At 31.4% G+C, this 24,110-nt stretch overlaps 2 protein-coding genes across 2 annotated transcripts; one reads left to right on the forward strand and one right to left on the reverse strand.

Annotated features, from left to right (window-relative positions):
* The first annotated feature begins 1,672 nt into the window (after positions 1-1,672).
* LOC148761194 (uncharacterized) lies at positions 1,673-2,089 on the forward strand. The gene has a single exon (XM_088809262.1). It carries the CDS (start codon positions 1,673-1,675, stop codon positions 2,087-2,089), a length of 417 nt encoding a protein of 138 aa, XP_088665388.1.
* Positions 2,090-6,836: 4,747 nt separating this feature from the next.
* Positions 6,837-9,073, reverse strand: LOC18592692 (small ribosomal subunit protein uS13z/uS13y/uS13x). The gene is made up of 4 exons (XM_007019537.3): positions 8,931-9,073; positions 8,478-8,638; positions 7,935-8,123; positions 6,837-7,110 (listed from the first exon to the last, which is right to left on the reverse strand). The coding sequence occupies exons 1-4, from the start codon at positions 8,931-8,933 to the stop codon at positions 7,005-7,007; spliced, it is 459 nt and encodes a 152-aa protein (XP_007019599.1). The 5' UTR covers positions 8,934-9,073; the 3' UTR covers positions 6,837-7,004.
* Positions 9,074-24,110: the final 15,037 nt, after the last annotated feature.

Raw genomic sequence — 24,110 nt, forward strand, 5'->3', positions numbered from 1 at the left:
CCTAAATTACTAATTTAAAATATTTTAAATAAAACTTACTAATTACTATGCATTATTACAAAAACTAAGTCAAATTACTATCAAAATTAAACCCAAATAACTTTATATCAGAGAGTTATTAGAGGACATCCCAGACTTAAGGTTTGACGATTTTACTCTTTTTCTCATTCTTTTATCTTCGAATGTATTATCCTCGATTGATTATTCTCAAGAAAAAACAATATGGTCATTTATAAAAAATTATTATGAAATTGATTCCATATTTGTTATTTAAAATTTTTCAATCCCATGGCTAATTTGTAAATTTTCATAATACTTAACACTTGAAGTTGTCAATACAAGTGCAAATGGGAATCACCGAGAAAAGGGAAGATGTCTGTTTGCTTAATAGTGCAATGACACATACCAGACTTTGTGGCAATAACTTTTTCTCAAGTGTGACATTATGCAAGACAAATGTCCATACAGTAGTAGGTTCGTTGGGATTATTGATGGCTCCAAAAATGCCACAATTGTTCTACCAAATGGAACACCTTGCATATTGAGGATGCATTGCTAAGTAGTAGATTAAAGAGGAATCTACTTAGCTTCAAAGATGTTTGCCATAATGGGTACCATCGTGAGACAATTTATGAGCAAAATAAGGAATATCTCTGCATCACTTCTTATAAGATAGGCCAGAAAACCATCCATGAGAAGTTGGAAGCTTCCACTATAGGATTGTATTGTGTCACTATTAAAGCTATTGAATCTTACGCTAACCATGTCCTGGAAACTAGTAAATCTCAATGAGTTTGGAATTTGGCATGATCGTCTAGGTCACTTGGGAGCTACGATGATGCGTATGATAATCCAAAATACTAGAAGACACCCTTTAAAGGATAAAAAGGCTTTGTTGTCTAAAGATTATACCTACAAAAGTTGTTCACAAAGAGAGCTCATTACTAAACCTTCTATGACAAAGGTGAATAATGAATCTACTTTTTTCTTGCAAAGAATCAAGGGTATTATTTGTGGACCAATACAACCAAGTAGGCCGTTCTAATATTTCATGGTATTAATAGACGCGTCCTATAAAAGGTCCCATATTTGCTTGTTATCTAAACGCAATGTCGCCTTTGCACGTTTTTTTGTGCAAATTATAAAACTCCGAGTACATTTCCCTAATTATCCAATCAAGAGCATAGGATGGATAATGCTGGTGAATTTACATCAAAAAGCTTTGATGCTTATTGTGCTTCACTAGGAATGAAGGTTAAGCACTCAGTTCCATATGTTTCATACTTAAAATGGATTGGCAGGATCCCTCATTAAATGCATCCAAATTATATCTCATACTCTATTATTGAGGACAAAGCTCAACTATTCAACATGGGGTCATGTTGTTTTGCATGCAACGACATTAATAGGATTGCACCTTACTGTTAGTCTCTCACAGTCTCTCGTACAGTTAGTTCTAGGTTATGAACCAGACATTTCACATTTCACATTTAGGCACCTTTGGTTGGGCTGTGCACGTGTTTGTAACACCATCAAAAAAGACAAAAATGGGTCCTCAATGTCATTTAGCATTTACGTTAAGTTTGATTCACCATCCATTATTAGGTTCTTGGAACTAACGACGAGTGATTTTTTTACCACCAAATTCACATATTGTTATTTCAATGAAACAATGTTTTCACCAATTGGGATACCTAAAGCTTCCATGGCTAAGAAGCAAAAACCAATTGAGATTCCTTGGAATGAGAAAAATCTATCCCATTTAGATCCAAAAACTCCTAAATGTGAAAATAAGGAACAACGTATAATCTATTTACCAGCTATTGTCAATAAACTTCCTGACCAATTTAATGATGCTACCAAGGTTACAAAGTCTTATATTCCAACTATGAATATTCCAACTAAGATTGTTATTCCTGAAGAACAGGTTGAAATGGATCAAAATGGCTCACGCTTGAAGTGTGGAAGATCAATAGGATCAAAAAACACTATCTCTCGAAAACGAAGGGGGAGAAATCAAGAATCCACTCTAAAAGAGCCTAGTGTTGAGCTTGCTCTGGAAGAGCCTATTGCCCCTGAACAAGCATGAACCCATGAAAGGACAATTGACTTCAGGAATATTGAGATTTTCATTACAAATTTTAATGTGATTTGGGATCAAAATGAGATAATCCTCGATGATGCTTTTGCATTCTCAATTGCTCATGAGATTATAAATGATGATTATGGACCACGATTTATTATTGAATGTCATCAAAGGCAAGATTAAACCAAGTGGGAGGAAACAATTTAGACTAAATTGGCTTCTCTAGCTAAACAAAAGGTTTTTAGGTTTGGAGCTAGAACCCTGGACAATGTAAAGCCCATTGGATACAAGTGGGTCTTTGTTTGAAAACAAAATGAAAAAAACAAGGTCGTGAGGTATAAAGCTCGACTCGTTGCCCAAGGCTTCTCTCAAAGACCTAGGACTGATTATGATGAGACATAATCACTGGTGATCGATATGATTACCTTTCGTTTCCTTATTAGCCTAGTAGTTTTTGAAAAATTAGAAATACGTCTTATGGATGTTGTGACGGCATATCTATATGGTTCATTAGACTCCGATATTTATATGAAAATTTTCTAGGGATTCAAAATGCCTGAAGTATATATTCTTTGCAACTTATTCTCAATAAAGTCACAAAGATCTTTGTATGGGTTAAAGTAATTCGGCTGCATGTGGTATCAACGCTTAAGCGAGTACCTAATTAAGGAAGAGTACAAAAATGATTCTATCTGCCTATGCGTGTTTATTAAGAAATTGAAAATCAGATTTGCTATCATAGCAGTTTATGTCAATGATATGAATTTGATTGGAACTCTAGAAGAGTTATCAAAAACTACTGAATATTTGAAAAGGGATTTGAAAGTTAAAGATTTAGGTAAAACCAAACTTTGTCCTAGTTTAGAGCTTGAGCACAAAGCAAATGGAATACTTGTCCATCAGTCAGCATATATTGAGAGATTGCTTAGACATTTTAACATGGACAAGGCTCACCTATTGAGCACCCTTATGTGTGTCAGGTCTTTTGATCCCAAAAGGACCCATTTCATCTTAGAGAATATGATGAGGAGATTCTTGGTCCTGAAGTAACATATCTCAATGCAATTGAGGCTTTAATGTACTTAGTACAATATACAAGATCGAATATCGCTTTTGCGGTAAATTTATTAGCATGTTTTAGTTCTAAGCTAACGCGGAGACACTAAAATGGAATAATACGTATCTTTTGTTATCTTTGAGGAACCATAGATTTTGGATTATATTATTCCAAGGATTCCACTAACTTTGGTTTAGTTGGATACGTTGATACGGGATATAAATTTGATTCGCACAAAGCTCTCTCTTAAATATGTTATTTATTTTTCTACAATGGCACCGCCATTTCTTGACACTCTATTAAGCAAACGCTGTAGCTACATCCTTCAACCACTCCGAAATTATCGCTCTATATGAAGCTGAAAGAGAGTGTGTTTGGTTGAGATATGTTATGACGTATATTCATAATTCTTATTGTTTAACAGTGGTTATAAATTCTCCCACTATAATTTACGAAGATAATACTGCTTGTGCTGCACAAGTAGGGAAAGATATATTAAAGGTGACAAGACCAAGCATATCTTGTCGAAATTTTTCTACATTTACGAACTCTAGAAAAGTTGACTAGTTGATGTTAAACAGATTCACTCCACCAATAATCTTACAGATATTTTTACCAAATCATTGTCAATGTCAACATTTAAGAAATTAGTACATGGCATTGGAACGCGGCAAGTTGATAAGATGAAAGATTGATTTGATTCTGAAGTGGCAAAGTATCAAAAGCTTTAGAAATGGTAAACCCCAGAAATGGCAATATGGCTCTATTGAAAGGGAGCAATTATGGATTATGCACTGTACTCTTTTTTCCTTTTGATCGATTTTTGTCCCATTGGGTTTCTCCGACTTAAGGTTTTTAATGAGGCAATCCAGAAGTGGCAATATGACTCAATTGAGGGGGAGAAATTATGGACTATGCACTGTACTCTTTTTTCCTTATAACCAGTTTTTGTCCCACTGGGTTTTTCCAGCTTAAGGTTTTTAATGAGGCATTCCAAAAAGTGGCAATATGGCTCAATTGAGGAGGAGCAATTATGAACTATGCACTGTACTCTTTTTTTCTTTTAACTTGTTTTTATCCCACTGAGTTCTTTCGGCTTAAGGTTTTTAATGAGACGGTACAATGGACATTAAATGGAGAATGTTATGAATATATGTGAATATCCACATTATTTCATAACATCCAATGAATCTCTCCACATCCAATGTACATATTTATATTGGTACATTCTTATATCTCGGTTTCATTCAATGTATGTATATTTCTATCTACTAAATTCATCCCTTCTATTTATGTAAATTCATTTCCCCTCTATCTATGTGTGCCTATAAATAAAGGTATTGTAGATCTTCTTAGAACAAGAAATGAAATAGAAGATCTTCTTACATTCCAACTACTTCTTTCTAATATTCTCTTTCAAAACTATATTTCACAAGAAGGGAAATGATATATCTATTTTAAGAGAATAAAATAAAATAGTTTATAGTATTATTTTAATATTTTTTAGAGAGAAGGGGAATTTGAATCCATACTCTTTAAACAGGAAGATCATATACTAATTAATGAGTCAAATACTTAAGTGTAATATTATTTTGATTATTGATTGATAAAAATAATTTTAAAATAATAAAAAAAATAAATGATAAAATGACAAAGTACATTTTATTATAATTTAATAAAATTTTCAAAGTTTTTGATATTCATGGTCTTTTGAAATATGTTATTATTAAATTATAAATTTAATAATAATTTAATATTTTATTAAATAAAATATTAATAATTTATAATCAACATATTAAAATTTAGTATTAAAACATTAATATAATTTTTATATTAATTTCTTGTTAGCTTTTATATATATATATTCATTTTTTCTTTTTTAATCTTTTATTTTTTATTTTTATTAAAATTTTAAAATAATAATCTAATTGTTAGTACGATTTGACGTTGGCATCTTGAGCACTGATCTCGCACTTCCTCACGGTTAGATTTGACTGTGGGAGCTTTTCTTCTCCTGTGATAAAGGTGAAAGGAAAAAAGAAGACAAGATTTGGCAGTGTTGACGACGGAGGACGACAAGGTGGTTTTGAAGGAGGACAACTGTAGTGGAGCTTGCTTAAAGAGAGAAGGTGAGAGGTAGATCAAGAAAAGAAAGAACGAAAAAGAGGAAAACAATTTTTTATATGGTAGGGTTTGTAATTTCTTAAAATGAGTTGGTGTATTTTTGTTAAAAAATATTTGGGTAAAATATCTTAATTTTTTTAAATTTTAATTAAAATTTTAAGTGAATTTATTAATTTTTAAAATAAACACTCTGCTTGAAGAGTGCAAATGCTATTAACATAAATTACGAGAGAATTAAAATATTTTTTTTTAATTTAAAAATTATTATTTTATTTTTTAAAAAAATAAGGAGCACCGAGCTCCCCAAGAAAGGGGAGCACCAAGGGATCGGTGCTCTCCAAAGAAAGGTGAGCTTTTTTTAAAAAAATTAATAAAAAATTAATAAAATTATATAATAATAATTTTAAAAATTAATCAAAAATAAAATTATTTTTTTATCCTTATCACATCTTCAAACTAACGAAAACATTATTGATCGACCACCTACTGGACTTACTTGTCTAGTAAAAAATATTTTTTTGAGACGGAGTGTTTATTTTGAAAATTAATTGATTTTCGTATAATTTCGATCAAAACTTAAAAGAATAAGGGTATTTTATTCAAAATATTTGAACTTAACAAGGCAGAAAAAAATTAATACCAAGGAGAGTCAAAATTAGTTATTCTGTATTTCTGGAAAATGGTCATTACTATTCTTTGATAAGAAAACCAACTAAATAAAGTAATAAATTCATCTAGGAACAAGTCATTCTTGTCCAAACGAGCCGTCAAAAAATATAAATGAATAAATGAACAAACAAATAAATAAAAAATCCCTTTGAAAGTTTGATTTTAATTTTCTTAACATTTTATTTAGTTTGCGTTTCCATTGAGTATTAATACTTAATCAAGTTTAGTACTTTAAAATCTTAGCAATCACCGAAGGAATTTACAAATCTCTCTTTGCAAGTGTACGGACAAATGTCTATGACCTTACAATTCCTAAGGATTTTTCAACGAGAAAAAGAGAATTACGTCTAAGCTTACTAGGGAGTTGTAAGCATAAATATCATTCCATTCTCATTTACAAAAATAACCAATTGAGTTGTCTGAAACTTACTAGTTAATTAATTATAAATAGTTTTGACAAAAATCCTTAACCAATACAATTAAATCAAGTAGTTTATGATTAATTACTGATTGTTGATTTTTAAAGAACAAGGGATAAATTAGTCTGCTTGACATGAAAGAATACCCCATCCGATAATAGTCCATTACACCTGATCTAAGGCAAACGAATTGACATGGTCCGATGATTTTTACTTCATATTTGAAAATAATCATTCACATTGCCAAGGAACTGTGCTTCCAATTACATTCCATTAAGTGAAATCAAAACCATTTTTTGGCAGGGAATTTGGTCCTGAATCCTTAAGCTGACAAAGTTGTACACTACAAGTAATTGCAAAGGGTCCTGGAGCAAATATTTGAGCATAAGAGGAATCCACACAAGTGCCTAAGGAATTGACCATTCAAGGAAACAACATTTAATCTAAATATCTATAATGAAAGTGTTCTTAATAGCAATAGTTAAAAATCAAACGATTGATTAAAACACTATTTTGTCTTCAAGGGTTTAAAAACAACTCAAAATCAAGAAAATCACATCCAAAATTTGGATGATGCAAACAGTGCTTTAAAGCAAGGAAATAAACTCTCTGCCTGAATATATATTTCTTCAAAATATATATGAAGCACTCAACGCTTCTTAGAGACACCGACAGTCTTCCCTCTGCGGCCAGTAGTCTTGGTGTGCTGACCACGGACACGGAGGCCCCAGTAGTGCCTCAGACCACGGTGGTTCCTGCATCACAGTATTATAAATGTTAGTCTGCTATCCTATGCCCTCGTAACAAGAAATTAAACACAAAAGTAAACTGAATCAACCAAGATAAACAAATTCTCAAGACATTTTTAACCCACATCAAACAAAACAAAGAAAAGAAACAGAGTACACAAAAGGAAGTTATATGACTTTGCATTTTTTTCCCTTTGGCACAAACCTAATCACAAATGATGAATCTTATTCATTCCCTATGGTTATTATATTATGTCTGGCCAATTACATAGGCATTAAATGACATAATATGATGATTTTCAAATTTCTAAATTTTTTGAAAGCACTATAATCGTCTCATCTTATTATAACCCAAATGAACATCATCAAGATACTGTAAAAATAGACTGCAGATTATGACAATAACCTGCACACCAACTTACTTCAAACTTGTATGAGTCGGCAGAAAAGAAAAATGACAAATGTGCATTCCAACAAAATTGCCCAGATGCATAATAACAAAAAAGAAAGACCACAAACCCATGTTTTATTGTGCCTAAAGCATCAAGAAATTCAAATGCACAAGCTATAGAAGAGAATGTCTCGAATAAATTGTATAATCATTCAGTCATATTCTTGAAAGTGCTCATTAAAAATGCACAACCCATTTCTAATAGTCAAAGGATATATAACAAGTACCAACGCAAACATAGAATCAAATAAAACGGCAACATTCATTTTTAGATAGAGTTGGCTAGATCATATCTTATAAAGCATCAAATATTTAGCATGTACAATCCAAAAGGGCAAAAAAAAATTTATCACAAATCAGTAAGAACAAAGAAAATAACCTGATTTTCTTCAAGCGCTCCAAGTCATCTCTCAACTTCATGTCAAGAGCATTAGACACAACTTGGGAGTACTTTCCATCCTTGTAATCCTTCTGCCTGTTCAAAAACCAGTCTGGGATTTTAAACTGCCTGGGGTTCGCAACAATGGTCATGAGATTGTCCAGCTCCTGTGCAGTCAATTCACCAGCCCTAATAACAACAAGGTGCAAATCAAATAAACCACCAAAAATTGAACACCATTCTACAACATCCTTTTGCCACAGGACTATACTCTATACATAATTCCAACATTGGCACAGAAGACTACTTAATCCAAAGTATTATAATAAATCATAACTCAGAATTTTCTTCTACAAGCACATTAATCTATCTACGTCTTGCTTCCATATATCGTTTCCAAATGAAAAACAAGAATACCAAATCATATCTTGTCTAAACTTTGTACCATAAAGCATGTTAGTCATCCACAACTGAGCACAAAATTGACATAAACTACCAAAAACACACCAGTTCCTTGTCTAAAGTTTTCAAAGAAAAACAGACCTCTTGTTCATGTCAACATCAGCCTTCTTGCAGACAATGTTAGCGAAACGCCTTCCGATACCCTTGATGGAGGTCAAAGCAAACATAATCTTCTGCTTTCCATCGACGTTGGTGTTCAGAACACGCAAAATGTGCTGAAAATCTTCGTTGGCCACCAGAGACTACACGAAACATAAAAAATAAAAAATAAAAAATAAAAAAAAATAATGAAGGTAAAACCACCAATCTTTCAAAAAAAAAAAAACAAAAAACCCAATTCAAATCAAGCAAAACCCATTTTACAAACGCTAATATCAAACCATAAAAACATAAACACGAGGCATTTTTAGATCAAAAGATAAAAAACCCTAAGTCAGACACAAAGCTACAGAAAGAGATGGAAGAAATGAATTAATGGGAATAGAGTAGTAAAGATTGGGGATTGGGAGGGGAGAAAGATGGAACCCTACTTACCATTTTTGCGAGATTCGGGGAGATGAGAGAAGAGGCTCTGGGGACTGATGAGCTGAAGCGAATAACTAACGGAGGCGAAACTAGGGTTTTTAAAGTTCCTTTTATATGCGTTTTCGGCTCATCCTCTCTCTAAGGGTTTTGGGAGTTTCCTTGTATGAAAAGACGGGTCTATCCTCGTTCAAGTAATATAATTCCATACAAGTTTTCAATATAAATTTGGGCCGATGCTGCTGGTCTGCCACTGGCCTGGTGGCTTTATATTTGTTCCGAAACTGAGCTGGAATTTCTTAACTACATTATTTCATTTTCACCAAAAAAAAAAGAAATAATTAATTAATACAGTTAAAAAGGGAGGGTCAAATTCTTCTGTTAACATTCATTCATTCTCCAAGTTATATTCAATTTATGTAAATATATTTTGAATTTAAATAAAATAGAAAAAAGAAAAATTATGAAGGATTGTTTTTGTATTTTTTAGGCAAGCCATGCCTACATGACCAACCGAGACCAAAGGCAGAACCCATGACCTACCTACAACGACATGGTTACCCAAGTTGAGGTGCTATGCCGACTAATTGTTTGGCCATGGGCCATTCCGAGCCACATCACAAGCCGTACATTCGGGTTAAAACCATGGCTCTATGTGTTGTTTTTTAAAGGCATCGTGGCTTTATTGACAGCTAGACAAATATCACATCTCAACTAGGGTTATGTGATGTTTCGATTTTTGCAATAACATTGATGTATTTTGCAGTTGCTTTTGATAAATAAGAAGTCAGTTTCTATAATAAAAAAAAGTCAATTTTGTTGTTTGATACTCAACTTTAGCAGTAAATTTTGTTAGCTAAATTGTTGTTCTAAACGGCATTGATCACTTATGTTAAGAAAACCAGCTTTAATGTCACAAAAATTCCCATGAATTATCTTTTATAAATTTTGGGACGTAAATCTTGAAATTCTCCACGATACTCAAGATTTCTTAATCAAAGTGACCATTGACTCTCTCTTTTTTGTTAATCTTTCTATTCGCTATGTGAATACTTCATAGTTTCCTCGAAGATGAGAAGAAGCTAAGGTGAACACTGGAATGGCAACAATTACATACCAACCCTTTTTTGGTACAAAGTTCTGCCAGTCAACTCTTCCATGTTTAACACAAAAACCGAGTTTTCGTTTAAACTAAAGTCAATCTCATTTCTTAAAAGCATAATGATAAAAAAGTTTCAGAACTTCATCAAAATTTCTACTTATTATGAATATTTTTGTGAATATCTATTTATGTTATTTATATCTAATTTTAAATGTAAATTAAATTGGATCAATATTAAAATTTAATATATCTAATCTCTTAGTATTATCTTCATTTTGTAAATTTTATCTAAATAAGGGGTTATTTTCCTATAAATAGACCTCTCACTTCATTTGTAAACACATATTTCAATAACATCTTCTTTTTCCCTTTAAAATTTTTTTTTCTTCTCTTTCTTTAGTTATTCTTTTAAGTTATATTTTTATAACACGTTATTAGCACGATCTTCTAATCTCTCAAGTTTGATTTTGTTTTCATCAGCTTCAAGCTTCAACAAAATTTCAATAATTAGGTTTCAATTTCTAGTTTTAGCAAATCGGGTAAGTGTTAGTATTGTTTTGTGTTCATCCTCTCACAAAGTTTTTTTTTTATTTTTATTTTAGAAAATCAAGTAAATGACTTGATATCTTTTTAGTATTTTCATTCCCTAAAAATCAACCTTAATATGAATTTTGCTTTAATGTAGTATATATTATATTTTGTCATTTACCATTAATGAAAAATCATAATGTTCATTCTCTTAAATGAATGTGACAAACAAGCTACTAATAAAAAATTATAAATTCATCCATTCTCCAAAGTGAATGCAATATTATTTAATAATTATGATGATTGTCATGAATCTATCTATTCCTTGAAGTGAATGCTACATCATTTAATAATTATGATCATGGACATGGAAGAGATCGTCATAATAATTTACACTATCACTATTTCAATTAAGGATAATTTTACTACCAGAACTGGATGGATACCTTAACCCACTAACCCATGAGAAGTAAATAACCCATCAAAAATGGATAAATACTTGCAACCCACCAAAAGTGGATGAATACTTTCAACCCACCAGAAGTAGATGAATAATAAAAAGATAAAAATGGAGAGAATAAAAGGCATATAGAAAACGTTTTTGCCATTGGTCACGTACCTATTGTACGTCTTGAATTTTATCAAGCATCACTGAAAATTAAAATATCTTGTGATGGTTTTAACTATGGCCAAGTTGACATAGCACATCAAGATGTTTGTCCACCTTGAAAGAGGAATTGATTATATGATTGGTAATTAAAATATCCATTGTTGATTTTTTTGTCTTGAAAAAGAAATTAATCATTTGATTGGTAATGAAAATATCCGAAAATGAACTTAATAGTAATTGGTATATTTTAGTATAAGTATATTATGAAAATGCTTTAATATGTTCTTATAATATTTAAATGATATGTTCTTATTATGTGGTTTAATTATGCATTTAATGTTATTTCATGTTATCTTGTAAATTTCTTATTGTATATATTTTATTTTATTAAACAAAATATGGATATTTAGTTTGTAGGATCTCAGATGTCACAACCTAAATTCTGAGCCATGACGGTGCATGGGCCCAATGGACGTAGTCCATTAAGCCCAAGCAAGCCTATTAATCTGACATGTTCATCATTCCATCATAAACTGCTAAGTCACATTTCATAACTTAAGATTAAAATAATATTAAACATTGCCACCTCATACTGGCATACCAAACAAGTGTATATACATTGTCTACAACATGTATTTTAATAATTTACATTAGGTTTGTCTATACACAACAAAAGAATACTCGACTTCCAGCAGAGAGACTCGGACTAATGTGCAGCTACTGAATGCCGAGACACCTACCAAGGGTCGAATATACGAAGACACTTTGACCTAGTTACTAGCTGCCTCGTGATATGAAAACATGAAGTTGAAAACGGTGAGTATAAACCCAATGAGTGAACAAGAAGGGAACAAGCATACCATAAGGAATGTTTGACGAAATCATAATGCATTCATTTTTCAAAACAATGCAATTTATTTGAGTTCTTATTAAACCCCTCATGTAAACCCCACATGAGAAAAATCACTTATTGAAAAGAGTTCATGCTCAACCAAGGTTTTTGAGAGTGAAAACTTTAATAACATTCATGCGAATCAAGTCAAATAAACGACGAGTCCTTGCTGCAGTAGAAAAGCATTTTTGCTGCAGCGTAGCTGCAACGAGAATAAATTTTTGCTGCAGCGACACTTGACTTAAATTATCATCTAGCCGAGGGTTTCTTAACTGGCCAAGAGTTTCTCACCAAACCTCCTCATTTTAAACTTAATTCATTTATTCCTTAATGTTGGAAGTCCATGCTCAACTATGGTACCAAAGAAATGGAAAATAGGGTAGCAACTGAACCAAATGAGGAGAAAAATAGAAAGTTTTTGGCTGCAGCGAAATTTTGGGTTTCAAAATAGAAAGTTTCTCACTGCAGCGAGAAGCTACAGTAACATTCTTGCTGCAGCGAGATTCCCGGCCAGCACCACCCCTCCAAACCCAAGACTTTCTCGCAGTGACGAGAATGAATCTCGCTGCAGCGAGAATCAGAACATCAAGAAAAAAGTTTCCTTTTCCCTTAAATCAAAGCCATCCTGCTAAAATAACAAAAGCAACATGTAACACATACAAACTCCCAAATTTCAACAATTCAAATGCTCACATTTTTGCATTACAACTGTAAAACCCGACCCTATAAATACATATCATGACATACATGCATTGAGTAGCATGTTATCACGCTAGAAAAGCACCTAAGAATAGAAGAAACCCGATATTGTACCTAACTGTACACTTAAATTGATTTAACCTCAAACTAGTTCAAATAGGAATTGTAGGATGAAATTTAATATTTTATAGTCCAGGAATGACTAAAAATGATTGTTCGGAGTTCGAGGGTTCATTTGGGGTAAAATTAGAAATTTTGATATTCAAGGGCAAAATCGTCATTTTGCCACCTAAGATAATAATTTGATCCTGGAGTGAAATTTTTTACCAAGATTAACTATTTGGAGTATAATTTAATGATAGGAAGTGAAAAAGTTTAATTTTGGTGATTTTTGGAGTGTAGGGGCAAAATCGTAATGTTGCCACCCACGGACAAAATTTGAGATTTTGAGAGAATTTAGATCAAATTTGATAAATTGGAGAATGGTATGAGTATAAGGGGTGAAAAATATGTCTATGGGCAATTTTTCATTTTTTTGGGGCAAAAATGTAATTTTTGACTTTTACGGGGGCAAAAGTGTAAATTTTAAAAATTACTCCACCGAGACTTTGGATGAGTCTGAGAATTTTATCTAAGCTATGAATATATGAGACAAGTGTATGGTGAAAATTTGGAAACAAATGGATGAAATTTTAAAAATGGGCCAACGGGAAAGTGACATGTGGCATTTTTTAATGATATAATATTATTTTAATGAAAAGTCAGCCCATTTAAACCCAAATTTTAAGTGCTGGCCGTCCATAAGGAAGAACAAGAGAGGAAATAGAGAGGAAATGAAGAAAAAAAGAAAAACCAAAGAGAAACAAGAAAATTCAAAGGGAAATTCGCGGTTTTCGACCGTTTACGCGTCTAACGGTAAGATTTTTCGATTTTAGCTTGATTTCTACCTTTCCTATGCCTTTATTTCCATATAGCATGCTTGAGGAGAGAGATCAAAAAGTGATATCAAGGGCTGGACGAAATTCTAGGGGAGAGAAATTGAAATTTTTAGGTTTTGATTTTTAGTTAAATTGATAGTTTTAGTTAGTTAAAGGTGTTTAGAAATTAAATTGGGCAAGAAATCATTAAATTTTCACAATACCCACTCTTGGCTGGATGCTCAATGCTGTACAATGATGATGAATTGATTTTATTCTAAGGGAAATGAAGAGAAAATGATGAAAAACGATTAAACGTGATAGAAAAACAAAGTAGAAAATTAACCGAGTTAATGTCCCATTTTTGGCTGAATTTTTCAAGGAAGGGAGTGAGCTGATTTTGTTGTTTTTAGAAGGTTATTGGCTGATATTTAATGGTTAGAAATGTTGGAGAGAGAATGGGATGATTTAGAGCTAAAATGGAGCGCGTTAGCAATTTATCGTGCACAGTGCCAAAATAGGTTAATACCGCGTTTAAGCCGTTTTAGGCTATTGCATTTCATACCATGCATTAGTATAGGATTTAAGTTAATTATATAGTGATTTAGCATCAATGTGATGAATTGTGTAAATTTTTGTAATGTGTCTAGGAGGAGAGCCTTCCGAAAAAGGTAAAGAAGTCGTACCCGACGAGTAGTGATCGGGGCGCTTAGAAAGCTTTTAGTTTGTACAAACGATGAGTAAACTTATTATTATTGTAAATTATCTAGAGTTTATTTTTAAATGCCCTTTATGTATTTTATGAAATGAAAACGGGATTTTTGATGTTTGAGGAATAAATGTGATAAATAAAAATATATTGTATTGATTATGAAATTGAGTAATTGGAGGCTGCAAATTGACTTGAAAAATATATATTTTCCTAGGAATGGCTTATGAGAAATGAGTATATGTGGCTATATTTTGTGAATGCATTGGGAAATTTATGTAAGTTGTTTTTACTATGCAGGCTGGATAAATAAATAAAAGCCACGTTATACTGTCGAAATTTTATTAAAATTGGTGGGTTAGTCACTGCAGTGACGGGTTTTCGTGGACTGCCTATTAGAGGGGTACGGTAAACCCAGTTATATAGTTACTCCGGTTGTAGAGGTAAGGAGGGTAACTCCTGGGGTAGTATTAGAGCTCACTTCACGTCGAACCCCCACGTGAATGTGTAACTCGGCCAACGCCAAGGAACGGCTGGTTTTTAAAAATAAAAATGTATTTCACGTGTGAATATTTTAACACCCTTGACGGACTCGGTTAGATACCTCGGCTAAGGTATCCCCGAGGATTAGTTTTGGCTTGAGCCTTGTTTTAATAAAAGACATAAGCCTTAACAACTATTTTGGTAAATTACAAATATTTTATGGTTTAAGAAATAAATTGAAAACATTATGAAATGGGTTGAAATTTGTTGTTTAAACTTGCCTCCATTTTACTCGCCTTTAGATATTTATGATAATGTTTGTTTACTCATTGGGATTGCAAAATCTCACCCAACTCCTTTCCACTCATTTCAAGTTCAGTATAGACTGTAGATAGCTGATCTCATCGAGGACTACCATTGGATCTGCATTTTCCAAATCGTAGGTTCACAGTCCTCTTTACTTTTGTTTATTCGGGGGCCCTCTTGTTATTGTAAATTAAATTAAATATTTTGGCTTACTGTATTTCAGTATGTATAAATTTATTTAGCTTTTACGCTATAAAAATTATTCACGTATAACTCTATAAATATTGTTTTATAAGAAAATAAAATATTTTCCTTAATATTTCTTTTATTTTCTTATTATATTCAAATAACAGTAATTTCGTTTTAAATGAAGATTTTAGACTTTTAAACTCATTTTGAATATGAATTATGTGTTTTGTACTTGTATATTACGTTTTAGCCAGTTTCAAAATTTTTGAGAAAAAAATGACCAAAATACCCTTGTGTGGCGAAAATTTTATTTTGATTGTTTTTGATCTAAAATAGTATATATTCTCTAAAAACTCGATATTTAACAATGATTGCTCACAGGAAAGGAAAGAAACTGATATATAAGCCTTGCAGGGTTCTGGTTGGCATTCCGGATAATGAGTGTCAATCGGGACGTCGCGGCGATTGTCATGGGCCTGAGGGAGGTTCCGGGTCGTGACAACAACCATATACCATATATGTATATATATACATATATATACATATACATATACATACACATACATATACATACATATACACACATACAGATACATACATATACATATGTATATATACATATATACATATATACATATGTATATGTATGTATATGTATGTGTATATATATATATATATATATATATATATATATATATATATATATATATATATATATATATATATATCAATCATCATGTACCCTCTCTCATCATCATCATCTCATATGCATATATACATATATATATATATATATATCAATCATCATATGTACATATATACATATGTATATATGTACATATACATATATACATATGTATATGTATGTATATGTATGTGTATATATGTATATATGTATATATATATATCAATCATCATGTACACTCTCTCATCATCATCATCTCATGTGCAACGGCTTATGCGCGCTCCCACTCACACATAGCCGGGTCAATAACGGCTTATGTGCACTCCTACTCGCACATAGTAGGGTCAATATCATTACACGACATTATTCGTATATATATATCAACATAGTGTAGTAGTTCCACCATCCATAACAACCACATGTCATAATATAAAATCAATTTATCAAAGGCTTGTTCCCAAAGCACTCGTTTTCAAATAAAATTGAATAAAATCATTCAAGTAAATAGTGCAAATAAGTTTACATTTCCAAAATAATTTTTGAAATGCAAGTCCACTCATCAGTGTTTATTGAGCCTTTAACCGACTCTAACTTCCCTAATGGTCCAATTGGGATGGTGTGGCTTCATTGGAACCTATCATCACATTAACATCACAATTATGTTAATTCACATACTTATAGAGTCCAAAAGCTTTCTCTTAGCTTACTTCAAATGGCCATTAAATGGCTATCCATTTTCACTATCCTATCATTCCAAAGTGAATTAACAATCTCAACTACAAAATATTCACAAATCAAATCTCTAGTCATTCTCAACACTAAAATTTCAACTCAAATTTACTACTCACCTTAATAGCTTTAAAACTTTGAAATTCTTTCCAACAATTCTCCAAACTATTGTAAAACTTCCTCTTTCTCTCTCTAAAGCACCTAACTAGTGAGAAAGAGTATGAAAACAAGATTTTTCAAGGGTTTTAAAGTGAGAGAATGGAAGAGCACAAGGGTTTATGGAAAGGGTGCACAAAAAGCATGAAATTTGGAGCTATTTGAGGAAGGTTGTGGAGCTTTCTTATCAAGCTTTCATGGAGGTTGGGAAGCAATGTGAAAGAGAAAAAGAAGAAGAAGAAAAGCTGTTGGAGAATGTAAAAGCTGCTGGAAGAAAGGGATATTTATAGCCCATGCTTATCCACTCCACTTAAATTACCAAAATGCCCCTCCACAAATTAGCTTATTCTCCTCCAATCTTTTATGCAATCTTTTTACTCTTTTGACACTGGGACAAGGTCCATAATGGTCTAGAAATGTTCAGGTTCATGAAAACTTAAAATTCTAACCCGAGGTGAAAAATGATCATTTTACTCCTACCGTGAAAATCATCAAAATTTTTGTTTCCTTGTCATTTTACCCATAATTTCATCATTCATTTATGCCTTAGGCCTACTTAAGCCATAATATTGTTTAAAATCTTACTTTTATGGGCTTACTAAGGAAATAACGAAATTACCCCTGATCAAGGATATCGCGTGTACTTTTATCTACGAGTCTGTAAGGGTCAAGGTCTCACACCAGATCTATGATGTAAATATATGTCAAGCAAATATTGCTACAACGCACACTATATTTAAAGACAAGAAATATTTTTCTCACTTGACAATAGAAAAAACCAATATTAATACAGTATCTGATAGTACAAGACTAATTGAAGGCTTCGGAAGCTCTAATATTTTACTACCTTGAGGAATAAAGTTTATAACAGGGGATGTATTATTTCATTTAAGTCTCAAAAAAGTTTATTAAGTTTTAAATATATTCATCTGAATAGATATCATATTGAGACAACGGATGAAAGAGACACTTAATATCTTTATTTATATCTATTATCTCCAGTAGAAGGTGTGTGTTGAAAACAAAATTACTCGCTTTGTTCTCTAAATTAAACTATACAAAAATTAGAATAATTGAAACTCATAGTAAACCAGAAGTTTACTAATGATTTTAATATTTGGCATGACTGGTTAGACCATTCCGGATCAATAATGGTGCAAAAAAAATTGTTAAAAATTAATGTGATCATCCATTAAAAAACCAAAAGATTTTTCAATCTAATGAATACTCATGTGCTACTTGCTCTCAAGGCAAATAAATTTTAAGGCTATCACCAGCTAAAGTTGGGATTTAATTTCCTACATTTTTTAAACATATTCAGGGTTATATGTGGATTCATACATTTACCATGTGGACCATTTACATATTTTATAATTTTAATAGATGCATCGACTAGATGGTCACATGCGTGCTTATTATCTACCTGCAATTTGGTATTTGTAAGATTACTTGTACAAATAATTCATTTGCAAGCACATTTTTCTGATTATGCAATCAAGACAATTCGTCTCGACAATGTTGATGAATTTACATCTTAAGCTTTTAATGAATATTGTATGTCAATTGGAATAAATGTTGAATAATTTGTTAGTCATGTTCATACATAAAACGGTCTAGCAGAATCATTTATCAAATACCTTAAACTGATTGTAAGACCATTACTTATGGAATCCAAACTCTCAAATTTTTTTCTTGGGGGCATGCCATTTTGCATGCAGCAACACTCTTACACATCAAGCCAACGAGTTATCATAAATTTTCTCCTATACAATTGGTTTATGGTCAAGAACAAAATATTTTCCATTTAAAAATTTTTGAATGTGCGGTATATGTTTCAATTGCTCTACCACAACGCATAAAGATGGAGGTTAGGAATATATGTTGGATATGAATATCCATCTATAATTAAATATCTAGAACCCTCAACAGAAGATTTATTCAATGTAAGGTTGCTGATTGTCATTTTGATGAATCAATTTTTTCAACATTAGGGGGAAAAAATAAGCAACTGAAAAAGAAAATTTCTTAAAATGAATTATTATTATCTAGTTTTGATCCTCGTACAAATCAATATGAACTTGAAGTTTAAAAGATAATTTTTTTGCAAAATATAATAAATCAGTTGTCAGACATTTTTTCTAACCTAAAAAGAATGACTAAATCTTGTATACCAGCTGCAAATGCTCCTATTAACATTGATGTCCATGTAGACAAGGCACGCCAAAAGCGTAGAGACCAATCAAATCCAAAGATAAAATTCTAAAAAAAAAAGAAGAGCAAATATTTAAAATGGTCAAAAAGAGGAAATAAAAACTCCAAAAGAGACCTCTGCCATAATTGCAGAAAAAAATCAAGTACTTGAAATCAGTAAAAATGAAGAGATCTCAATAAACTATGTCATGATGGGAAAAATAAGCAACTGAAAAAGAAAATTTCTTAAAATGAATTATTATTATCTAGTTTTGATCCTCATAAAAATCAATATGAACTTGAAGTTTAAAAGATAATTTTTTTGCAAAATATAATAAATCAGTTGTTAGACATTTTTTCTAACCTAAAAAGAATGACTAAATCTTGTATACCAGCTGCAAATGCTCCTATTAACATTGATATCCATGTAGACAAGGCACGCCAAAAGCGTAGAGACCAATCAAATCCAAAGATAAAATTCTAAAAAAAAAAGAAGAGCAAATATTTAAAATGGTCAAAAAGAGGAAATAAAAACTCCAAAAGAGACCTCTGACATAATTGCAGAAAAAAATCAAGTACTTGAAATCAGTAAAAATGAAGAGATCTCAATAAACTATGTCATGATGGGAAAAAGATGAGGATATTTTTGTATATAGTATATAGCACAATATTATGAAAAAAAATGAGGATCTCGAACTTACATCTGTAAAGAATATAGACATAGAAATGATTAGCCATTGTGAAAAGACGTAATTAAAGCGGAATTTAATTCACTTGCAAAACGTGAAGTTTTTGGACCTATAGTTCGTACACCAAATGGCATAAAACCAATGGGACATAAATGGATATTTGTGCGAATACAAAATGAGAAAAATGAGATTATGAAATATAAAACACAGCTTGTCACACAAGGTTTTATCCAAAGATCTGGTATTGAATATGAAGAGATATATTCTTTGTGGTGGATGCAATTACAATTTTATAATAACTAGTCTAGCAATATATAAGAAGATTGAAATGCGTCTAATGAATGTAACTACATCCTATTTATATGGCTCATTTGATATTAATATCTATATGAAAAATTCTTAAGGATTTAAGTTGCTTGAAGCACAAAATTTGAATTCCCTAAAAATTTATTCGATCAAATTAAATAAATCTTTATATGGATTAAAACAAACCAGACACATATGGTATAATTGCCTTAGTGAATTTTTGTTAAAAGAATATTATAGAAATAACTTTGTATGCCCATGTATTTTATAAAAAGATTCAAATATGAATTTGTAATAATTATTGTTTATCTTGATGACTGAAACATTATTGGAACTCCTGAAGAGTTATTAAAAACTGTAGATTACTTAAAGAGAGAATTTGATATGAAAGACCTTGGAAAACAAAGTTTTGTTTGGATATTCAAATTGAACATTTTACAAATGAAATTTCTATTCATCAATCTAATTATATAGTAAAAGTGCTAAAACAATTCTATGTGGACAACTCATATCCATTGAATTCATCAATAGTTGTAAGGTCACTAGATGTGAAAAAGACCCTTTCTGATCTCGTGAGGATAATGGAAAACTTCTTGGTCCTGAAGTACCATATGTTAGTGCAATTGGAGTACTAATATATCTTGCTAGCAATACACAACCTGATATACCATTTGCTGTGAATTTATTAGCAAGATATAGTTATTCTCTAACTCAAAGACATTGGAACGGAATTAAACATATACTTTGATATCTCTGAAGAACAATAGATATGGGCTTATATTATTCAAATGCATTAAAATCAGATTTAATTGATTATATAGATGTAGGATATTTATTTGATCCATACAAAACTCGATCCCAGATAGGTTACTTGTTCACATTTGGAGGTACAGCTATTTTATGACGTTCTATAAAACAAGCTATAGTTGTTACTTCTTCTAACCATGCAAAAATTTTATCAATTCATGAGGTAAGTCATGAATGTGTTCGGTTAAGATCTGTCACTCAACATATTTGAGAAACGTATGGCTTGTCAACCAAGAAAAAAAATTCAACAACATTATACAAGAATAATACTACTTGCATAGCACAGTTAAAGGAAAGATATATTAAAGGCGATCGAACAAAACATATTTCACCAAAATTCTTCTTCACTCATGATCTTCAAGAAAAGGGTGATATTAGTGTTCAACAAATTCGTTTAAGTAACAATCTAGCATATTTGTTTACTAAAGCCCTTCTTACTGCAATATTCAAAAAGTTGGTACAAAAAATCTAAATACTTTATTTTAAAGATCTTAAATAATGCAGTCATCAGGGAAAGTTAAATATGCATTATACTCTTTTCTTTCATCAACATTTTTCCCACTGAGTTTTTCTTGATAAGGTTTTTAATAAAGCAGTATTTCAAAAGCATATTCTTGAAAAGAATTATGTACTCTTTTTCCTTCACTTGAATTTTTTTTTTCTTGAGGTTTTTTCTTTGTAAGGTTTTAACGAGGCATATTCTTAATATAATGGATATTTAAGGGGGAGTGTTATGAATATTTTTGTGAATATCCATTTATGTTATCTATATCTAGTTTTGGATGTAAATTAGATTGGATCAACATTAGGGTTTAATATATCTAATCTCTTAGTATTATCTTCATCTTATAAATTCTATCGAGATAAGGAGTTATTTGCCTATAAATAGACCCTTCACTTCATTTGTAAACACACATTTCGATATCATTTTCTTTCTCCCTCTATATACTTTCTTTTTTCTCTTTCTTCAATTATTCTTTTAAGTTATATTTTCACAACACTACTTAAATTTTTGTTCTTTTAGAAATATCAATCACATCATCAACTTGTTATTTTACTTATTATTTTGTGTCACTGAAACCTAATTTGAATGAAAAAATGTTGATATTACTAATAACTCAATTAATTTACCATGTAATCATCCATGTGGTTTAAGGGAGAACCATCAGTCAGTTTGGACCAAAAATAATCAAAAATCAAACAAAATGACATATCTTAAACTAAAGTTGAATTGATCAACAAAGGCTTAAGAACCAACAAAATCGAAGCCGACCACTATTCGGTCCGTCAAGTCGGTTTGCATTTTTTTCATCTTTTTTTAAAAATTTTTAACAACATTTTTCAGAAAAAAAACCAACCACTATGGGTGGCCAATTCATGGGCAAGTTTTGGACTAAACTGTTCAAACTATTGGGGTATAAGTTATATTGTTCCACTAGTTATTATTCGCAGTCCAATGGGCAAGCCAAACAAGTGAATGCATTGTCAGAGCTCTACCTACGACATTTCTTGCACAACACATAGACAAACTGACCTCGATGGCTCGACAGGGTGCAATTCTCACATAACCTACAACACAGCAAGTCCACTAAGCAAAGCCCATTCGAGATAGTTATTGGGCAACAGCCTCACTCACCTAGCACAAGAGTAGTGGACTACTCTAGTCCAACCCCTAACACCTACAAGTGCACTTGAGCATGAGAAGAGTAATGAGACTTGGCTCGAGTGTCCCTCCACGAGACTACCAAAAGGGCTAAGAAATGGGCAAATCAAATGAAGAGAAAGGCTAATTTCAATGTGGGGGACATTTAAGGTCCGCACTCTTGGAATTTTGAACACTGTTAATGCAATTGCTTAGCGAGTATGCCTTGTTCTTATTTGACCTTGCAATGATTGTTTGTAGATTCTTTTAGGCTTTTGATTAAATATGTTTTTCATATTAATATATGGTTATTTATTCTGGTTTAATAGATGGTTCTACATTTAGATTTCATAATACAGAAATATATAATGTCAAGATTTTGGTACTATTTACATGGAGTGTTGGGTTAAGTCCCACGATAAGTTTTTCTTCTTTTTTTTTTTTTAAAGAAACTTATTAGCAACTGCATTTTCTTATTTGTTGTTTTAAGGTTTTAGAATATCTTGATTTTTAAGGTTTTCATGCAATATGTTGCACTTAATTAGTTTTTGCCTTTAACGTCCTTGATTCTTAGGTTAGAAGATTACTCTTAGGAACTATTTGCTGGGATTCAACCTCGTTCTCAAATATGAAAATAATCAATAAATTAAAAATATAACGCAGTGAAAAAATAAACTAGTATTTAATCAGAGAAACAGTCAAATCCTACAAGATCAATGGTTATGTTTTTCATGTAACTTTCAAATTAATTATGAACACTCATAAGTTTAATAGTTACGTACCTTGCTCTAGATATCGTAATTAAGAGCCAATTAAATTCAAAATATTTGCTTTTCACCTTTAGGATTTGTCAAATCTTCAGCCACCCAAGTGTTTAGCCTCTAACAGTAATCCACATAGTGACCGAATAAGACCTTCTCAAAGGTAGGATTTTACTTGTCCTAGCAAGTTTTGTTTCTAAAACAAAAGAATAAAAAATTCTTGCCGAATCTTATTTTTGTCAAACAAAGAAAACTATTTTTCTTTTCTTATTTTATGAAATGGCTAAGAAGTTGTTGGAGGCTTAGAGTTTTAGTTTGCTAACATAACATATTTATATAGCCAAACTAAGTTGTAACCCTAAATACAACAATTGTATTTTAATTTAATTAAATCTCTATGAACTTAATTAATTTTCTACTTTATTGTGATCTTTTCAATTAAGTCCAACTTAATTAATTATCCTAATTTAATCCCAGTCATGTCACTTAATGTGTGTGACCTATTAGGATTCTAACATGTTGGCAATAAATATAAATCCTAATCAAATATCAATTTGATAATTGATTTTATATTTACAGATCATGAGTGGCATCTAGCAATACATCATGACCACCCAAATGTTAGAGAGTCAATTAAAGAATTTGACAAAGCCTTTAGTGATAAGTCTCTCAGTGCAATATGATCATTTCATCAAATATCTCGGATATGTCATTAAGTATGGCTTGGTATCTACTTATTACATTCCATATTAGTTCGCATAATTCATGACTAACCTTAAGAATTTAGGAAAA

This window comes from Theobroma cacao, chromosome 8, assembly GCF_053813885.1.
Source record: "Theobroma cacao isolate CCN51 chromosome 8, ASM5381388v1, whole genome shotgun sequence".
In the NCBI taxonomy this organism is placed as follows: domain Eukaryota; kingdom Viridiplantae; phylum Streptophyta; class Magnoliopsida; order Malvales; family Malvaceae; genus Theobroma; species Theobroma cacao.

Excerpts from the sequence above, each read along its gene's own strand:
- LOC148761194 (XM_088809262.1), top strand. The coding sequence starts at position 1,673 with ATGTTTTCACCAATTGGGATACCTAAAGCTTCCATGGCTAAGAAGCAA.
- LOC18592692 (XM_007019537.3), bottom strand. Across the intron at positions 8,124-8,477 it reads GATGTTGACATGAACAAGAG|GGCTGGTGAATTGACTGCAC; the intron begins GTCTGTTTTTCT and ends TGTTGTTATTAG. Across the intron at positions 7,111-7,934 it reads GAGCGCTTGAAGAAAATCAG|GAACCACCGTGGTCTGAGGC; the intron begins GTTATTTTCTTT and ends ACTGTGATGCAG.